The 20,623-nt window shown below is 43.9% G+C and overlaps 1 protein-coding gene across 2 annotated transcripts; it reads right to left on the bottom strand.

The window, feature by feature from the left end:
* Positions 1 to 17,035: 17,035 nt before the first annotated feature.
* Positions 17,036 to 20,392, bottom strand: LOC132676289 (C-X-C chemokine receptor type 2-like). 2 transcript variants are annotated; one of them, XM_060628408.3, is made up of 2 exons: positions 20,296 to 20,392; positions 17,036 to 19,101 (listed from the first exon to the last, which is right to left on the bottom strand). In XM_060628408.3, the coding sequence occupies exon 2, from the start codon at positions 19,090 to 19,092 to the stop codon at positions 18,019 to 18,021; it is 1,074 nt and encodes a 357-aa protein (XP_060484391.3). In that variant the 5' UTR covers positions 19,093 to 19,101; positions 20,296 to 20,392; the 3' UTR covers positions 17,036 to 18,018. The 2 variants fall into 2 exon arrangements, with proteins under 2 accessions (XP_060484391.3, XP_078307009.2); XM_078450883.2 differs by having other exon boundaries at positions 17,036 to 19,097; positions 20,296 to 20,373.
* Positions 20,393 to 20,623: the final 231 nt, after the last annotated feature.

Genomic DNA, 20,623 nt, shown 5'->3' with positions numbered 1-20,623 from the left:
ATATCAGTCTCCTTACAGACAAGGAGGCTAGGCTTTATGGATATGTTCCTATGCTTTTATATTTTCCCATTGAACAGTCTTTTTTTTTTTTTTTAACTTCATTTTCTGGTAAAGTTGCCTTTGCAAAACATCACCTTAGTCTCAAATGAGTTAAGAACCAAGGGACTGAAAAAGAACTAGAGAGCATAAAAGGCCATAAAGCAGTATTTCTAAAAGTTCTCCATGTTTAAGATGGACCCCTTGCTTAAAAGGCAGCTTTATGGACAATCCCTGAATGGATCAGAGCCCTGGCAGGACCAGGTGGCGTACTGAAGCTGGGCAAGGAGAGAGAGTTTTATCAGACTGGTGAGAGTGTAATAACATGTGGAAATGGCTCGGGGAAAAGAAAATGAGTGATGGGGCAGCACCCCAAGGCCAGTAACAGTTGGGAGCTGTCACTGCCCCTAGGTCTGAGGAGTGAAGCAAGGGAGACATTACGGGAGCCCAGGGAGGAAGCTGTATGATGATGGCCGCCCAGCAGGAGCCAATCCCAGCAACTAGCAGGGACAGAGCTGGGGGGGGGGGGGGGAAATAAATGCCCTGACTTGAAGTTTCAGCCCACCCATCTCCTACTAGGGTTCCCGCTGGCTGAGCTCAGAATCCAGAGGACAGGGGAATCCATTTAGGTAGTCCCTATCGGTCAGCATCCCACGGCATAGAGCAGGGTAAGAAAGGCAGAGAGTGGATGCATGGAAGGCATCCAACTCACCGCTCCAACCCGAGGTTGATGTAAAGGGAGGGTCCCAGTCCTACCGAATCTGAATAGCTGAGGGTGGGGTCCTGGAAATCTGGAGTCCCAGAGGAGTATCATCAAGACTCAAGCGTAAAGCCCACTGACCCAGAAGCAGTGATGGCCGAGCTGCCCAAACCAGAGATGAGAAATGCCCCATTGCAATTAGAATTGTGTGTGAAGGTGAGGCTTTCCCTTGCACAAGGTATGTATTCTACTTTCTCTCTCTCTCTCTCTCTCTCTCCGTGTATGCTTCCAGTTTCTAAGACCCTCCAACTCCTGCTGACCCCTAGCCCAAAGCAAGGTGGCCTTGCATTTCAGCCTCCTCCTGACCATTCCATCCGCTCAAAATAGAACAGATGTGGGGATGGGGAGGGAGAGCGGGGAAAACAGAGATCACATCCCCAACTCAAGGCCCCTCCCCCAGCCCTTCAAAGACATTCTTCCCGGAGAAGTCACCTTCCCGGAGAAGACAGACACACAACTGATTTCTCAACAGAGCCTTGCAAGGTCTGATGTCAGACATGTTCCCCCGGCCATAAATGGCAAGGTCAGCTTCCTATCGAAGCTGGCTCTGTGCCAAGCCACCTCAGAGATTGGGTCTTGAATCCCATGAGGTGATCTGACCCATGTTTCTTCTCTATTCCACTACAGTAATAATACCAACTAGCATTTCTAGGGGACTTTGTCGGATGTCCAGCATTATGCTACGGGATTTACTACACGAGACTGCATAGCTGGCACTTTGGGCAACTCTGCTGTCCCATAAGTCTATGCTTGCCGAGGGTCTTACTCAGTTGTCAAAATGCAGGAGCGTGACTTCCAGGGAGCTTCTGAAAGGCTCAGGACTCTCAACATCATAGTAGCTCCCGGGGACCAGGGTCAGGGTTGCACAAAAACCCTCCGTTTTGGGGAGGCCCTGCTAATTCAGCTTAGGGCATACATGTGTATATATATATATATATATATATATATATGTGTGTGTGTGTGTGTGTGTGTGTGTGTGTGTGTGTTATTCACCTCATACTCTGCAAATGGCACCCCCCTTAGACTGTGCAGTGTCAAACCTGCCCATCTACGAGTGGTGGCCCTGAACTGCTTTACCCAAATCTAGACTGGTTGGAAGGGAGCTTAAAAATATCCCCTTCCAGTCTGAACTCCCCTTTTGACAGGTGAGTGACTCAAGACCGAGAGCAGATGGACCCTTGCCGAAGGTCTTGAACTACAAGTGACAGAGGCAGAGCTGGACCCTGGTCTCCAGATTCCCCATCCGTTACCCTCTTCACTAGACCAGGAAGCCTCCAGTCAAGTCGCCGGGGAAACTAATTCGCATAGGACTGACAGCAAGACTCATGAGATTGTGCCCATGACCTTTTTCTTCCAGCACCTATAGATAAAGATTCAAGGGGTAAGAAAACCCAAAATTAGAGACTTAGAGGGCTGTCCCCAACACTTCTTCATGTATTCCCACCCATCGTGAGAAGCAGGTAAACATTTGGAGCTGGTTTAGGTGGTAGATTTAGCTACTTAAGGGTCTGGCCCCAGGGTCTACCACCTGTAAGTAGGTTTAGCTTCGGGGCCAGATCCCTACAGGCACATCCCGACTCTAGTTAAACTCTTGTGCCTCGCCTTCCTCTTCTGCAAAACGGACTAATTATAAAACCAGCCTCATAGGGTAGTTGTAAGGATCAGAGTAGTTAGTGAACACATCTAAAGCACTTAGCAAACAAGCAAAGGGAAAAAAACAAGAGAGAGAACCAAACCAGGAAACAGATTTTTTTAAGTTTATTTTTGAGAGGCAGCGCATGAGTGGGGGAGGAGCGGAGAGACAGGGGTCCACAGACTCTGAAACAGGCTCCAGGCTCCAAGCTGTCAGCACTGAGCCCCAGCACAGAGGCCGATGCGGGGCTCGAGCTCACAAACCGCGGAATCATGATCTGAGCTGTAACCGACTAAGCCACCCAGGCACTCGGGGAACAGATTCTTAATCATAGAGAACAAACTGATGGTTACCTGAGGGAGGAGCAAGGGGGGATGGGGGAACTAGTGATGGGGGTTAAGGAATGCACGTGTCATGATAAGCACCAGATGATGTATGGAATCACTATATTGTACATCCAAAACTAATACAACCCTGTATGTTAACTAATTGGAATTAAAATTAAAAAAATTTTTTTAAAGTTCTTAGCTCAGGAGCACCTGAGTGGTGCAGTCAGTTAAGCGTCCGACTCTTGATCTTGGCTCAGGTCATGATCTCACAGTTCCTGAGTCTGAGCCCTGCATCGGGCTCCGTGCTGAAGGCGTGGAGCCTGCTTAGGATTCTGTCTCTCCTTCTCTCTGCCTCGCCTCTGCTTGTGCGCGTGCGCACGCGTGTTCTCTCTCTCTCTCTCTCTGTCTCTCTCTCCCTCTCTCTCTCTCTCAAACTAAATAAACTTTTTAAAAAACATATTTTAAAAAAGCACTTAGCCCAGTAATAGAGCATTGTAAACTCTGATAAATGTTAGCTATTAATTTTTATTCAAAATTTTAATTTTGCTCTGACTTTACAGAGGTCAGTCATAATTTGGGCTAAACTTTATGCACAGCAACATTGATAATAAAGTTCAAATGAGTTCCCAACTATAGTTTTAATATAAAATGAACACAGCCACTATCAACTTGCCTGTCCTAAGAAGGTGGTAACATTTTTAAAACGTGTTCTGCAACCCAGTCTGTTCTTCGTTTAGCCATTCATTTTCTTGTATCAGCTTATAAATCAGATTAGGCCCTTTTTATCGAGGAAGTCAGAACCCTGTAAACCTGCAGAACACTAATCCTAAATTACACAGCTTCCTCGGGGCTGACACTCGTAGGACTCTGACGAACAGTGAAAGAACATGCTGCCATTAGAAGAAGTCAGTGTGGTATTTTCTCTTTTCCCACCATATGCCTGAATCCTGCCCTGAAAAATACCTACATGCGGTAGATGGAGATTAATCACCTTTCTCTTCATTCGTCTAAAAGGTGATCTACCCCCATTTTAGGCCTCACTCTTCCCCCGACTCTAAAGAAAAAGAGGTGAAAAGATTCAGTGTCTACTCCCGAGATCTTAAGGTCTAAAGGAAAGATGGAGAAAATTAATTGACATAACCCAAATGCAATAAGCATTCGAGTCAAGACATACAATAGTTTTATGGGAACACATGGAGGGACTCATAACTCTGTGTAGGGAGGTTTTCAAAACAGTCTAAATTTTGAGCCAACTTTTGAGATATGAGTAGAATTTAACAGCTGGAGATGCAAGAAAGGGCATCCAGTGAAAGGGAATAGTATATGCAAAAGCTCAGCAATGAGAGTTTAGAGACTTCTTTGAAGGTATCATCCAAGCCTCCCTTATGAAGCTATGTATGTTCTGCCCCGAAGCTGCCTCCATGGCCAAAGCTGGGCCAACAAGAGTTGCTTGCCTGGAAATGGAAGCCTGGGATGTTTCCTGGAATTTTCAATTGATTTAGGGTGATATAAATTCACTTATGGAGTAGCTGTGAGCAGGAAGAAGCAGAGAAAGCTGGTATGCCTAGAAAGAGGAGTGAAACAGACTTGCTAAATGAAGTAGAGGTGAAAAATCAGTAGCCCCCAAAGAAAGAGAGCCCAAGAAAAGAGTTACCTTCCTCCTCCTTGTTCTTGCCCCTCCTAGGACCTCCTCACCCTTGGGTTCCATCAGATGACCCTTCCACTAAATTCCTTTCAGGCTTCGGTCTCTTTAAAGCAAGTTTCTGTTACTTACAAGCAAAGAAATCTAGGCCAAAGTAGACAGCATTATGTATTAGGGGAAATTTAAGGAAAACAGTCTGGCCAAAGCAAAGGTCATAACAGATGTGAGGATAAGAAAGATAAGACTGGGCAAGTCCAAACCTCAGGAGGCCTTGAGTGCTGTGCCAAAATGTTGGAGCTTTATCCCACAAGAAATAGAAGCTCTGGGAAAGCTTTCAGCTGATAAATAATGAAATCAGACTGTTCCATGAGTAGTGTGTGAATGGACCCAGAGATCTAGAGGCTCAGGAAGGAGTCCAGTCAGTAGGCTATAGCAGAAATGATGAAAGTCTGGGCAAAGTAAGGACAATGTGGGTGGAGTTTAAGAGACCTTTAAGGGCAAGACAACAGGACTCGGCCATCAAGGATAGGAGTGAGGAAGCGAAAAAGAGGGGAATGGGTCAAAAAGTTTTCTTCCACCCGTAGCTTGGACAAACAGCCTGAAGGAAGCAGGTTTTGGAGCGAAGACACCAGCTTTCATTTTGGATTTATGGTGAGGGTCCAAGTAGGCATGTCGATATGCTTTGGAAAATTTAGTTCGGGAAGCCCAGGAAAAATGGCTACCCTAGAAACACATTTTTGAACATCATTTTCACAGAGGTGGCAGATCATTAAAGCCACAGGGGTAGATCACATCACCCAGGGAAAGATGATAATAGATAAAGAGCAGGAAAAGGGGAACAACTGGATCTGGAAGAATGTCAGCATTTAAGAGTCTGGGAGAGGAAGAGGAGCCTTCCAAAGAGACTGAAAAGAAGACGAACATGCAGAAGGAAAGCAGGAGACCAGGGAGAATAGATCTTTAAGAAGGAGGAAGTGAGGTTTGTGGAGAAGTAATGCCCTCCTCTGCTACTGGTGGTCCCGGAAATCTGCCCGCCATTTCCTTCTTGAGCTCTTTCTTTGCTTACAACCTGTATGTAGACACCCAGTGAGCAAGCTGTGATTTGTCACCTCAGGGAACCTCTCTGGGACTGCCTCCCACCTGCCCCTTTGAAGCCCCTTGGCCTTTTCGTAAAGCTGGCCCTCATTCCTCTGCCAATTCCAGCCTGGCCACCTAGAAAGAACAGGCCCAGTCTCCCTGAGCATGTTGCTTGCACTGGCAAAATCTCCCAGTGTTTTTCATTTTCTCTCCCAGCCCCATCTCCCTGACAGGTGAGAATCCATGGGCCAGAGTCCATGGTCTTAACCACAACGCCCACTCCCATTGCCCCTAGTTCTGACTCATTACCCTCTGCAGGCCCATGGACTTTACTCTAGTCCCATAGAAATGAGCTCACTTCCTAAAAAGCTCCTGACCTCTTGTTCCTTTCAGGTATGCTCAGGCTTACATGAACCCCCAGAATGGCCCAGGTCAGGTTCCAACTGAGACTCTGCTCAATGTCCCTCATCTCCCTTCATGGGTTTGAAGCATCCCTTGAGCCATAAGACTCAGATCTTAGCTGCAAAGTGGAGCAGAGAAATAGGACCGTAGCTGACAGGGATGTGGGGTGAAGGGATGATTATTATAAGAAGGGAGCTTAGATGCTAATGGGAATGATTCAGGAGGAAAAAAAAATGGTTGTAGGAACATGAAGCAAGACAATTGATCCCCTTTCCAAGCTCTGTCCTTTCATCTCAGAGTGGCCTGATGCCTTTGAAAGTAATGTATACCAACTGTCTCCTATTAGCCCCCAACCCCTGTAATATCATGCAGGAAGCACTGCCATTAAAGTTAGAAGGTTTCAGGATACTTGCCAGCTCTTCAACTGAGTCGTCCTTCCAAGGCTCTGCTATGATAATAATGTCTGCCATTTGTCAAGGCCCTGGTCTATTCCAAGAGTCTGCCGTATATTGCCAAGCATCTCATGCTATCATCCCTTCAAGGAGACAGGAGTTCAGACAAGTTAAGTTACTTGCTCGGGATTAAAGAAGTCAGGATAGACCGAGACCGATCCTGACTCAAAGCCCCACATGGCTCTCGCTCTAGCATAGTGCTTCTCCACCTACCATGAGCAGTTGAGAGCTCAGACTCTGAAAGCACTTAGTCCTTGATTTAACCTCCAGTTTTGCCACTTCTCTGTTGCTGTGTTACCTTGAGCAAGGTACTTAATCTCCTTGGGCCTTATTTCTCTCATCTGTAAAATGGGGATAGTAATAATTCCTAACATAAGGTCTCGGCGAGCATTAAATGAAATAATGAATGTAAGAAGTGCTTTTCACAGTGCCTGGCACAGAGTAGGTTTTCAATTAGCAGACACATCTGTTAGTGACAGGCTAAGCTGACATGTCAGATCGCAGCATGCAAGTCTCTCATGACCTTGAAGACTCAGAAGGAGAGAGTCTTCTGTGCAAGGGAATGATTCCAACCATTTTTGTTCTAGGCTTAATGACTGAAAGACAAGTATTTCCCTCACCCAGGAGCATTTTCCCTTTTTCCAGATGACCTGCCTAACCCAAAGGAATTAATTGCTGATAGATGAGAAAAGGAGATATTGGAAGGGAAGGAGGAAGAAAGGAGGAAAGAGGGGAGAGCAAGGGAGAGAAGGGAGGCCTCTCTGGAACCCTTCATGTTAGGCCTAGTCAGCATCTGCCTGGAAAGCACAAAGTGGCCTTCTGTGATGTACCTAATCACTAATGATCATGATCTGAGCAAAGATAAAAGTTTCTTATCAAGTTTACATGGAGCTATACATCTGCACAAATATAGATGCATGTGTACTTCTCAGTAGACTCTTAGATTTAGATCACCTCTTAGAACTGGAAGGGAGCTTCCCTAATCAAACTTCTATTCAATGAAGAGGAAACTGAGGTTCAGAAAGTTTAAGTGAATATTCAAGGTCACACAGCTGCTAAGTCTTTCTTTTCTCTCTCTTTTATTTAATTAGAAGCATTTTCCCAAATCTTCATAGTCCGCTTGTAGTACAATAGGACCCCCAGCTAGATCTCTTTGTTCTGGCCACCATGATGCGACAGGAAATTTCATAACTCTTCACATATCCTCCATTCACAAGTTTCCTTTGTCCCCTAAATTTCATTTCTATAGTATGTGCCCTTGTCTTAAGGAACTAACACGAAGTTGGGTGCATAGTAGGCATTTGATACATAATCCAATAACTGGTTATTTGATCCTAACTTATGAACGTATGTTTTCTAGAACACCTCAATCAATGTGCACAGGGCATAGTACATGCTAAGTATCATCAGGATCCCAGCTAAGAGGAGTGCACAGTACACTGTCAAAGTGGGGAGCCCTGCACTGCGTCCTTAATCTCCCTCCACCCTCAACACTTTCAAAGTTGGAGCAAAGCCAACCTTTTCAGGAAGATAGCCTTGTTTACAACATGGGAACCAAAAGAGGTACGGATGTGGCCTCACATTTCTGTTGGGCAATACAACGTCGGAAATGACTGGATTTCTTCACAAGCACCTTCCTACTTACCTTTATATCTTACTTCTCCCACACCCCCAATCTGAACCTGGCCGAAAGAAGAGGGTGATAATTCTGGGATAACCCAGTGCCATGTACCTCCAACACACACATACACATCACACTGTGAGTTAACTAGAAATCTGGTCAATGTGACTTCCAGGTTGACATTTAAAATGTATTGGAAGAAGGTTTTAACAATGCTTATCTTCATTGAAAAGAAGAAGTAGAGTACAGGAAGGGAAACTTTGTTTTTATTTCATGAGATATTTCAATTTTTACTGATATCCCATCATCATGATGTTGGGCTGAGGAGGCATGGGAAACACCAACAACCACACACACACACACACAATCTACAGAGAAGTGTTAGATAACATGTATTTTTAAGTTTTTAAGTAAATATGTGAGATCAAAAGCAAAAGGAGAGAAAGAGAGAGAGAAGAGGAACATAAAGAGGTTTGGACTTATTAGGAAGGACCTAAAACCACAGGAACCCAGAAGGATGCTAGAACTGGTCATGTATCTTAATGATGGGAATAGTGACAACAGAAGGTCTACAGTAGGTTTGACAGACCCCGCAGCAGGGAACTGGAACTGGTTTCCCAGAAAAAGGCTAAGAACCAAGAAAGAGTTGGCCCACGCTTGTCTGGAGATAGAAAAATACCAGTTAGCTCTGAGACGTGTCCTGTAAGTGAACTACCTTCCCTAGGCCCTAGGGAAAAGAGAGCCACCTGGGGGACAGTCCCAAATCCCAAGCCTGAGTGACAAATGGTGAGGACACAAATCTGCCCTTTGAAATGGTGTGGAAACCCAGGACTAAGAAAAACAACAACAACAACAACAACAAATGCTCTGAACCATGTGACCCAGTAGAGCTCCAGTAAAGATAGCCATGACACGTCCCCTGGGTAGACTTCTTCATAATCCAAAACATATGCAAGATGCCCATGAAACAAAATGCTCTTCAACATATGAGCTCACAATCAATATTCCATAGAATTAATACCTCTACCATCAACACTCAGCCAACATAACAATTGGGAGAATTTATACCTGAGGGACTGGAGATAACAGAGCATCTGAATGTGCCTTTATAATAAGCATATTTTGGGGGGCGCTTGGTGGGTCGGTCGGCAAAGCGTCCGACTTCAGCTCAGGTCACGATCTCACAGTTCGTAGGTTCAAGCCCCATGTGAGGCTGTGTGTTGACAGCTCAGAGCCCGGAGCCTGCTTCTGATTCTGTGTCTCCCTCTCTCTCTGCCCCTCCCCCACTCATGCTCTGTCTCTCTCAAAAATAAATAAACATTAAAAAATTTTAATAAAATAAAATAAAAACAATAAGTATATTTTTTAAATCCAGGAGAGTTTTATCTAAAAAAGTGCAAGATTGAAGGAATGTTTTTATCTCTTCTCCCTCTCAAAAATCCACTAAATTTCACTCATATGTGGATCTTGAGAAACTTAACAGAAGACCATGAGGGAGGGGAAGGGGGAAAAAAGTTACAGAGAGAGAGAAAGGCAAACCATAAGAGACTCTTAAATATTGAGAACAAACAGAGGGTTTATGGGGGGTGGGAGAGAGGGGAAATTGGGTGATGGCCATTGAGGAGGGCACCTGTTGGGATGAGCACTGGGTGTTGAATGGAAACCAATTTGACAATAAATTATATTTTTAAAAATCCACTAAAAATGACACTAAAGGTATAATCCCACAAGGTAAAGAACAAAGAAAATGTGAAAGAATATATGAGATATTTTTTAATAGAAATCAAAAAGTAGATGTTATTAGACCAGAAGAAAAGACACAAAGACAATGAAGGGAGCTAAAGAAATCTTCACAAAAACCATAATAACCTCAGAAAGATAAGAGGAAATATTGCATTGGTGAGGCAAGAAAGAGGTGCTCTAAAAGGGAACCTTAAGGAACAGGAAAAAAGCCTATTAGAAATTCAAAATATGATATTAGAAATTTTAAATGCCAATTAACAGGCTGGAAGATAAAGTTAAGGGTAACTTCATGAGACGTGGAAAGATGAAGACATTGAAAAACAAAGAGTGATTTAAAAATATATATTAGAGAATCAACCTTGGGGAATTCAACACACAAGTAAAAGGAATCCCAGAAAGAAGAGAATAGAGAAAATGAAGGGTAGAAAAGTACCAAATAAATACTACAAGAAAATTTCACAGAATCTGAGTTTCTAGATTAAACGGATTCACCAGCAAAATGAATGAGAAAAGAGCTCCCGCCAAGGCACATCATTGTGCATTCTATAACTAAGATTGGGGTGCCTGGGTGGCTCAGTCAGTTGAGCTTGACTCTTGATTTAGCTCAGGTCATGATCCCAGAGTTGTGGGATTGAGCCCCACATTGGGCTCCACATTGGGCATGAAGCCTGCTGGAGATTCTCTCTCTCTCTCTCTCTCTCTCTCTCTCTCTCTCTCTCTCTCTCCCTCTCTACGTCTCTCCCTTCATCATGCTCTCTCTCTCTCTCTCTCTCAAATAAAAATTAAAAATAAATTTAAAATAACACTAAGAAGATAAAGAGAATATTCTAAAACTTTCTAAGAGAAAAGTCAGTCTCATACAACAGGTCAAGAATCAGAATAGCACGAGCAGTGTCAACAGCAACCCTAGAAGCTAGATGAAACTAAGAGCCTGAAAAATTCTGAAGGAAAATGAATTGCAACCTAGAATTCAATACTCAGCCCAAATACCAGTCAGGAGCTGAATAAAAGCTTTTTTGGAAACTTAAGGTCTTCAAAAAGTTATTTCCCTTATATCCTTCCTTATCAAGACCCACTAATCTAGCAAAATAAAGGATAAACCAAAATAATGACGATAGATGATATTTATATAGTACCTATTGTATACTAGGCATTCTTCTAAATGCTATATTGGTGCCTGTGTGCTCATTTAATTTAATCCTCATAGATTTTAGCTGAGCATTGTTATTATACACATTTTACAAGGTAGTCGAAGAAAGCTGAGAAATCTGCCCTTGGTCACAAAGCAGTAGTTATAGTAAGCATTAAAGCACCAGAGCCATGCGCTCAAAGAAAGAGGAAGATTTAACACCCATTCATGAAAGGAACTTCCTCAACCTGATAAAGATCCTCTGTGAAAAATCGTCACTTAACATCCCATTTAATAGAGAAAGGTTGAATGCTTTACCCCTAAGACTGGGAACAGGGCAAGAATGTCCACTCTCACAACTTCTCTTCAGCATCATATTGGAGGTCCTAGACAATGAATTAAGGCAAGAAAAATGAATAAAAGACATTTTATTTTATTTGTTTATTTTAAAATTTTTTAACACTATTTACTTTTGAGAGTGAGAGGAGAGGGGGAGGGACAGAGAGAGAGAAGAACAGAAGATCTGAAGTGGACTCTGCACTGACAGAAGCAAGCCGGATGAGGGGCTCAAACTCACAAACCATGAGATCATGGCCTGAGCTGATGTTGGTTGCTCAACCAACTGAGCCACCCAGGTGCCCCACTAAAAGAAATTTTTAAAACGAAGAAATAGGGGCGCCTGGGTGGCTCGGTTGGTTAAGCGTGCGACTTCGGCTCAGGTCATGATCTCGCGGTCCGTGAGTTCGAGCCCCGCATCGGGCTCTGTGCTGACAGCTCAGAGCCTGGAGCCTGTTTCAGATTCTGTGTCTCCCTCTCTCTCTGCCCCTCCCCTGTTCATGCTCTGTCTCTCTCCGTCTCAAAAATAAATAAACGTTAAAAAAAATTTAAAAATAAATAAATAAAAAATAAAACGAAGAAATAAAACTGTCTTTATTCTCAGATGACATGATTATGTGCCTATAAAATCCAAAAGAATCTTTAAAAAAATAAAGCCACTAAAACCAATAAGAGAATTTACTGAAGTCCCAGGATACAAGGTCAAGTTACATAATGCAGTTATATTTCTATATACTGGTAAGAAAAAGAAACTGGAAAAAAATTTGAATACCATTTATAAAAGCATCAAAATAACCACAAAATACCTAGGGACAAATTTAACAAAATAGGTACAAGATCTATGTACTGAAAACTACAGAATATTGCATAGATAAATTAGGAAATACATAAAAAAAAAAAAACTGGTTGGGGCACCTGGGTGGATCAGTTAAGCATCTGACTCTTGATTTCAGCTCAGGTCACGATCCCAGGGTCACGGGATCAAGCCCTGATTCCAGCTCCATACTAAGAGCAGAGCCTGCTTGGGATTCTCTCTCCCTCTCTCTCTGCCCCTCCCCTGCTCACACTCTCTCTGTCTCTCTCAAATAAAGAAACAAATATTTTTTAAAAAAAGAAAAGAAACGGGTGCACCTGAGTGGCTCAGTCAGTTAAGCGTCTGACTTCTGCTCAGGTCATGATCTCACCACTTGTGAGTTCAAACCCCGCATTGGGCTCTGTGCTGACAGCTCTGTGCTTTGGATTCTGTGTCTCCATATCTTTCTGCCCCTCCCCTGCTCACACACACACACACACTCTCTCTCTCTCTCTCTCTCTCTCTCTCTCTCTCTCTGAAAAATAAATATTTTTTAAAAATTTTTTTAAAGAAAAGACATAAAAAACTGGAGAAAGATACCATGCTATGGATTGGAAAACTCAATATTGTTAAGATATCAACTTTCTCCAAATTGATCTGCAGATTCAAAATAATCCATATCAAAATCCCAGTAGGATAATTTTGTAGAAATTGGCTATCAGACTCTAAAATCTATCTGGAAATGTAGTTAAAACCATTGGGGGGGGGGGGGGGGGGGGAAAGGCAGGCCTGGAGAGTTAACCTGTCCAGATTGAAAACAGGACTATGAAGGGCCCCATGAATGAAGTCTCCAAGAAAGAAAATATATATATATAGATTATCTGATGAATATTGATGTATTGAGGGAGACATTTGAGAATGATGTAATAAAAAGTAATGGAAAATCCTATTGTTAATTCCAGAGAAAATAGAACTTGTACAAAGAAAGGAAATGTAAACATTGTACCCAACTATGAATAATTTTTTACATAGTCATTATAGCAAAAACATTGAATGTTGGTTTAACCAGAAAGTGTGATTATCTTTCCTGGGAGAATGGGAGAGACAGTATTTACGTTTGCTTGGACAGTGGTAAATGCTGGAGAGAGTTTGAAAAAGCGTTAAATCCTCAGAAGCCAAAGGAGAAGGTCAATAAATGATATCTAAAACTGGGGGGGGGGGGGGGGGGGGAGGGTGCAGGGGACAGGAATCAAGAACCAGCTGAATAAGCATGATATTCAGATACATGTATATCACTATTGGGGTGCCTGAGTGGCTCATTCGGTTAAATGACCAACTCCTGACTTTGGCTCAGGTCATGATCTCACGGTTTGTGAGTTCGAGCCCCAAGTTGGGCTCTGTGCTGACAGAGCAGAGCCTGCTTGGGATCCTCGCTCTCCCTCTTTCTCTGCCCCTCTCTGCCTCAAAATAAATAAATAAAAATTTTAAAAAAAGAAATATGTACAGCACCATTAAATGAAACAGCTATGAGAGTTGAAAGTTGTTGCCTTTCCCTGCAAGGAGTAGTGTAGGAGGGTTGCCGCTAATGTTCATTATAAGCTTTATAAAGCTATTTCACTTTTTTGAAACAATGTGCATGAAATACTTTTATTTCTTAAAAAACTAATTTTAGAAAGTCTGAAACATGTTCTGTTTATTTTATATATTTCTAATTCTTTAATTCATGTTTACCCTCAAGGTTGGAAGAAGGATCTTGAGTTTAAACACAGAATACCAGGATAGATACAAACAACAGTGTTAAGAACATAGGTGTTAGCCACTTAGGATTTTCTAGAAGGGACAAACCCGCAGATCTTTGGCCTCTCCAACCTCTGCAGCAAAAGGCTGTAGTCCATCATGATTTCTTGGTTAGTGGTCACCTCAGAAAAGACACATCTCAGGGGGCACCTGAGTAGCTCAGTTGGTTGAGCGTCCGACTTCAGCTCAGGTCGTGATCTCACAGCTTTGGGTTTCAAGTCCTGAGTCGGGCTCTGTGATGACAGCTCAGATTCTGGAGCCTGTTTCGGATTCTGTGTCTCCCTTGCTCTCTGCCCCTCCCCCGCTCGTGCTTGGTCTCTCTCTCTCTCTCTCTTTCTCTCAAAAATAAATAAACTTAAAAAAAAATTTTTTTTAATTAAAAAAAAAAAGAAAAGACACATCTCAGGAAAGACCCTTAGACCAAAGAGGAGGCAGCCCTTTTATTTTGACTGCATCTACGAGAATTTTCAACCTCTGAAAGACGCTAGTTCGAATGCAAGTTGCACAGAAAAGGGTCATCTTAAACCCCTTTCGAATAAAACCCAGACTATCAATTAATGTTTTTGCTGGAACTAGTAAGAACGGGCCACTGAACTGAGGGCAAGAGATGGTGATGGGGCCATGGTTGGTCAGAAGTGTAACTACGGTAGGGAAAAATACTGTATTTCAACATAATTACATGGAGTCTGGAAAATTTTAACCAAGCCTACAAAACAAATTCTCTTTATTTTTTTTAAACTTGATATTCTTTATTTATTTAAGTTCATTCATTCACTCATTCATTTTTAGTAATCTCTACACCCAGTGTGGGACTTGAACTCATGACCCTGAGATCAAGAGTCACACGCTCTTCCCACTGAGCCAGCCAGGTGCCCCCAAGACAAATTTTCAAAACTTAAAATTAGCAAGCATTGAGCAGAACATACATTCACATCCCAATCCCTGTCCCCCACTCTATCCTGATGTTCCCCTCAACCCTAACCTAGCCCCATCCCTGGCTCTCTACCGTCTCTGACACCCCAGTCCCCTCCTAAGATGCACCCCGTCTCTGATCCCAGCCTCACCCTGGACACTAAGCCCTTTCTGAGGTGAACCATCTCCCTGACCTTGACCAGGTATCTAATCCTTATCCTACCTAGTGGTTTAAACACTCATTTTTGATATTTCAGTATACTGTGTTATTTTAGTACCCACATCTGACATTGCTACAGATCTGAAATGCAAATTATTTATGTCTTGAGGTATAACCCAGAGAATTACACTGCATTGAAAATCTAATTGAACAATGTTGCCCTTGTTTGGAAGGAGTTCTGACTACAGTTGCCCCTTAGACGACACAGGGTTAGGGACACTGACCCCACCCCCACACCTTGCACTCAAAAATCTATATGCAACTTTTGACTCCCCAAAATCTTAACTGCTAACAGCGCACTGTTGACTGGAAGCCTTACCAATAACATAAATAGTAGATTAGCACATATTTTGTATGTTATATGTATTACATATTGTATTCTTACAATAAAATAAGCTAGAGAAAATGTTATTAAGAAAATCATGGAGGGGGTGCCTGGGTGGCTCAGTCGGTTAAGCGTCCGACTCTTGATTTCAGCTCAGGTCATGATCTCACGGTTTGTGAGACTGAGCCCCGCATCGAGCTCTGCATTGACAGTGCAGAGCCTGCTTGGGATTCTCTCTCTCCTTCTCTGTCTGGCCCTCCCCCACTTGCCTTCACTCTTTCTCTCTCTCTCTCTCTCAAAATAAATAAATAAACATTAAAAAGCAAAATCATGAAGGGGTGCCTGGCTTGCTCAGTCAGTAGAGCATGGGACTCTTAGTCTTAGGATCATGAGTGTGAGCCTCATGTGGATTGTATTTAAAAATTTTTAAAAATAAGGAGGAAAATACATTTATAGTATTGTATTTATTTTTTAAAATCCTCATATAAGCGGACGCATACAATTCAAACCAGTGTTGTTGGAGAGTCCACTGTATATCCCTTCCTATTTAAGACACTTCCAAATTATTTCATTGCTGTTTGATTCCCATTTCCCAGGTTACTAGCGAGGCCAGGCATGTTTTCAGATATGTATTAGTCATTTGTATTTTCTCAGGCCCAATATGGATCCATATTTACTTACTAAAGCCCTGATGGAGCTGTCTTTGGAATAGCAGAGAATGAAGGAAGATAAGCATTTAATCAGGCAGGAGGAGAAGGCAGAAGGGCATTAGGGGAGGGAGGGAAGGAGGGATGGAGGGAGGGAGGGAGAGGAAGGGAAGGTTCCCATGCCCAGTATCCAGCCTTCCTCCCTGGGTTTCTGCATTTGTCTGGCTTCTCTCTGCACCAAATGTATCCCCTAAGGCTTGAGCCCTAACTCCTTTCTCATCAACCGCCTTGGAGAACCGCAGCTGGATAGGCCAAGTCACCTCCATCCTGGCCCCCAGAAAAGTATTGTAGACAATGATCCCCAGAAAATGGTCACTCTCCCAAGGATGTCTTTTTGCTCCAACCACTAATTGGACTACACTAGTAGCCCCTGAGCATTCACTCCAGTTCTGACTTCTCTCCCTGAGACTCACCACACCCCCCCCCACACTCATCCCATTCCTACACCTCATTCTGTACCTGCTCCCAAGCCCATCTGAACCTCCCTCAATCTCATCCCCAATTTCTCCCTGTTCTGGATTTCCCCCATCCTTAATTTTCATCCTTCTCTGATCTTCTGCCTTGTTCCAAGCTGCCATCCCATCCCTGGCTCCCCACCACATCACCTCCAACTCCAACCTCATCCCTGATCCCAATCTCAACCTTGATCTAAACCCCATCTCTGAACATCTCTCCATCCCCAACCTCAAACAAAATGAAGCTTTTCCTTTATGTTTTCTTCCAAGAGTTTTATAGTTTCAGCTTTTGTTATCAGGTCTTTGATTCATTTTGAATTAACTTCTGTATGAGGTGTAAGGGAAGAGATCAAGTTCATTCTTGTGCATGTAGATATCTAGTTTTCCCAGCACCATTTGTTGAAAGACTATCTATCCTTTCCCCATTGAAGAGTCTTGGTGCCCTTATCGAAAACCATTTGACCATTTATGCTGACTTAGGTTTCTTTCTGGACTCTTTATTCTAGGTCCTCTTTATCCATTGCCTTCATCTGCTTAAGTATGTTGGGCACACTTTTTGACTCTTTGTCACATCATATCCTACAACCATATTTAAAGGCAAGAACCAAGGATGTGTGTGTGTGTCTCTTTATTCTTTCTTTTAAATTGTTTTCATTTTATTTTAGAAGGAGAGTGTGTGTGAGTGAGGGAGAAGGGCAGAGACAGAGAAAGGGAGAATCTTAAGCAAGCTCCACACTCAGTGCAGAGCCCAAGATGAGGCTTGATCCCATGACCTTGGGATCATTTCTTAACTGAATAATCCATGACATGAGCCCAGCATACCCTGGGATCATTACTTGAGACCAAATCAAAAGTCAAATGCTTAACTGAGGTGGCCCAGGTGCCCCTCTCTTTCTTTGTTCAATCAGGAGTACTTCCCAGGAGTCCTCCGTTCCCAGCAGACTTCCTCTTAAGCAATGGTGCACTGAAGCCAGTTTGTACCTGCTTGTGAAAGCAGATCATTACATTTCCTAGATTTTTGTGAGCTGGTTACTAAACACCACCACCCGTGACATCACCACGGTGGGAGCATTTACACCAGGCAACTTGGCAAATGCTACAAATCAGGACTTTTTTTTCCCCAGGACAGTGGTTGACCAGCACACTAATGCCCTTAAATCTTATTAGTCAGAAGTGAATGATAAGGCCACTCCTAGCAAAAAGGAGTCTTAGAAAGGAGTACCTGTCCTTTTTGGCCTCTCTCAAGGGAAGTGGACTTTGCTGACAGGCAAGAAAGAGAGAGTTGGGGCAGCAACCAATGCTGTATGCCACTAATGGCTCCCAATGGTGGGAACTTTCTGTAGTCACTTAAAAGAATGTCTGTTAAATGTCTTTAAGTGTCTCAGGGGACAGGGTGCTATGGGCTCAGTGGTAGGATGGACTGAGCTCTAGCAGCTGACATAGCAACTACAGTAAGGGGAGGGGCAGCAGGGCAGGCTTTCTCAACCATACAAGGAGGGCCTGATAAGGACGTGACCCCAGTAACTTCCTGTAACCACAACGGGGGCTGCCTTGACATAGAGACTGTGGACAGCCAGTGGGCGTGAGGCTTAGAATGGGGTGTTGATGGCAAGGGAGGAGCCCCGAGGGGCTGCAACAGGGGCAGGGGCCTAGAAGGTAGTAGAAGTGTTCCCTGAAGAAGAGCCAACAAAGGAAGGCCTGCTGTCCTTGGACAAGTGCTCTTTGCTGATGAGGCCACGGATGGCCATGATCTTGATGAGTCCATGGCGAAACTTCTGGCCAATGAAGGCGTAGATGATGGGATTGAGGCAGCTGTGGAAGAAGCCCAGAATCTCGGTGGCATCCAGGGCCCGGCCAATGTCATTGCGGCGCTCACAGGTCTCTTTGATCGCCCGGAGCCTCATGAGGGTGTCTGCGACCAGGACCAGGTTGTAGGGCAGCCAGCAGAGCAGGAAGATGAGCACGACAGCAAAGATGACCCTCATGGCCCGGTGTTTCTGCCCCATGTGGGCCTCAAACAGCGTGCGCAGGGTGAGTCCATAGCAAAACAGCATGACCATCAAGGGCAGGAGGAAGCCAAAAATCTGGGGCAGGACCCGCAACACCATCCGCCATTTTGCAGTATTGGCACCCATGTCCTCATAGCAGACTGGGCTGGAATAGGGGGGCTCGATGGCCTCACGGAATATGAAGATGGGCAGGGCCAAGAGCAAGGACAGGGCCCAGATGCCTAAGCAGATGAACTTGACCCAGTGCCGCTTCCGAGTCAGCATGCGTGTGGCATGGACAATGGCCAGGTAGCGGTCCACACTGATGCAGGCCAGTAGTAAAATACCACTGTAGAAATTGACTTCCTTCAGAAAAGAGACCACCTTGCACAGGGCTGTGCCAAAGATCCAGCCCTTTGCCTTGGAGGCAGCCCAGATAGGTAAGGTTAGGGCGAAGAGCAAGTCAGCTATGGCCAGGTTCAGCAGATAGACATCAGTGACAGATCGGCTGACCTGACTGTATAAGACAACCAGTATCACCAGGGAGTTTCCCAGCAGGCTCAGCATGAAGACCAGGGCATAGATGACCAGTACGGCATATTTGTTGAGTGTTTCAATCTCTATCCTACAGGGACTATATTCTTCTGTCGGTGGTGTGCCAGTGAAATTTGCAAACTCGTCCATCAACTCCCACCAATCAGTCTCATTCCCAATATTTTCCATTAAGACAATCATGGAATCTTTCTAGTTGAAAGATAGAAAGAAAAAAATGTGATTTAGTAACTCAAATTAAAATCACTCATCAAGGATGTGAGAACAGTTACTCAAATATCTTTTGCTTTTCTGTTGGTTTGGCAACAGGAGATCCCTTCCTTTGCCCCTATTTTGGACTTCTTTAGAGGTCAGTTTCACAGCATCAGCATTTGAGAGAAGTCCCCATCTTGTTCCCTCATAGCACTCCCTAAATATCCACAGAACCATCAGCAGTTTTCAATTATCTTCCTAAATTGTGAAACATTTTGCTGAAGCAAAATCATACCAGAAGACCAATGTGTAAAACCGATCAAAGGTCATCTGCTGCGGGGCGCCTGGGTGGCTCAGTCGGTTAAGCATCTGACTTCGGCTCAGGTCATGATCTCACGGTTTGTGAATTCGAGCCCCTCATCAGGCTCTGTGCTGACAGCTCAGAGCCTGGAACCAGCTTTGGATTCTGTCTCTGTCTCTGTCTCTCTCTTTCTGTCCCTCCCTTGCTCATCCTCTTTCTGTCTGTCTGTCTCTCTCCCTCAAGAATAAATAATCATTTTTTAAAATTTTATTTTTAAAGTCAGCTGCTGGGAAGGAGGGGGGCTCCATCTCTACCCAGACACCTGCTAAGATGGTTCCCCCAAAACTCCCAAGCTCTCCAGAAAACAGTCTGAAAACCTTTGGAAAATTACCAAGAAATAAGAATACCTGCTATCCAGTCTTCATTCCATCCTGATTTATCATTAATAAGCTGTGTGACCTTGAGTGGGTGATTTTACCTTTATAGATTTCAGTTTTGTCATCTGCAAACTTGAAGCGGGCAGCGTATTTAACCCCTGAGCTGCTTCCAAGCCTGAGGTTCTAGAAATTCATTCAGATCCACACACTTTAGGAGGGTCTCCCCTTGCCAATACTTCTTTTTTTTACAGAAGACAACATTTTAGGGCAAAGCAAGCCTCTTCCCCCCAAAAAGGGGGAGGTGTGAAAGGAGGAGGTGACAAGACCGTGGCCCCCTTGTTACCACCTACAACCACATATGAGGTCAGAACTGAATACACAGTCACAAGGGAAGAGGCAAGAAGCCAAGTGAGCAGAAATCTTCAGGTCCCACAGAAATGGATGCATTTTGTAAAACACAATCAAACTAAATCTCCCTCCCCAAAGAAAGTCCTGGCAGTAGAAGTTGCTTCCTACCTGAGGCACTGGCAAGGTGTGTCCAACTGTAAGAGCCTGGGACTCAGAGATCAGAGTGACTTAACAGTTAGAGGAAACTTGATGAATAAAGGGAAATAGACAAGCCTCTTCCTAGCACACCTCCTCTCTGAGCCCTGCCCACAACCGTATTTGGAGAACAGATGAAGTCAAGGGACCACAGGGCGTTAGAGACTTCCAGGATCTGTATGTCCACTCAGGGTTACCAGACATGAAGGTGGAGTCAAGGGTCCACTATCTGAATTCTCCGCATGGATGACTATTTTTATTCTCTTCCTTTTCTGGCATTTGTTTCCATTTGTTGATCCCT

This window comes from Panthera onca, chromosome C1 (assembly GCF_046562875.1).
Source record: "Panthera onca isolate mPanOnc1 chromosome C1, mPanOnc1 haplotype 2, whole genome shotgun sequence".
NCBI lineage: Eukaryota > Metazoa > Chordata > Mammalia > Carnivora > Felidae > Panthera > Panthera onca.
Note: the sequence above shows the minus strand (reverse complement) of the source record. Positions and strands in the feature narration are given on the sequence as shown.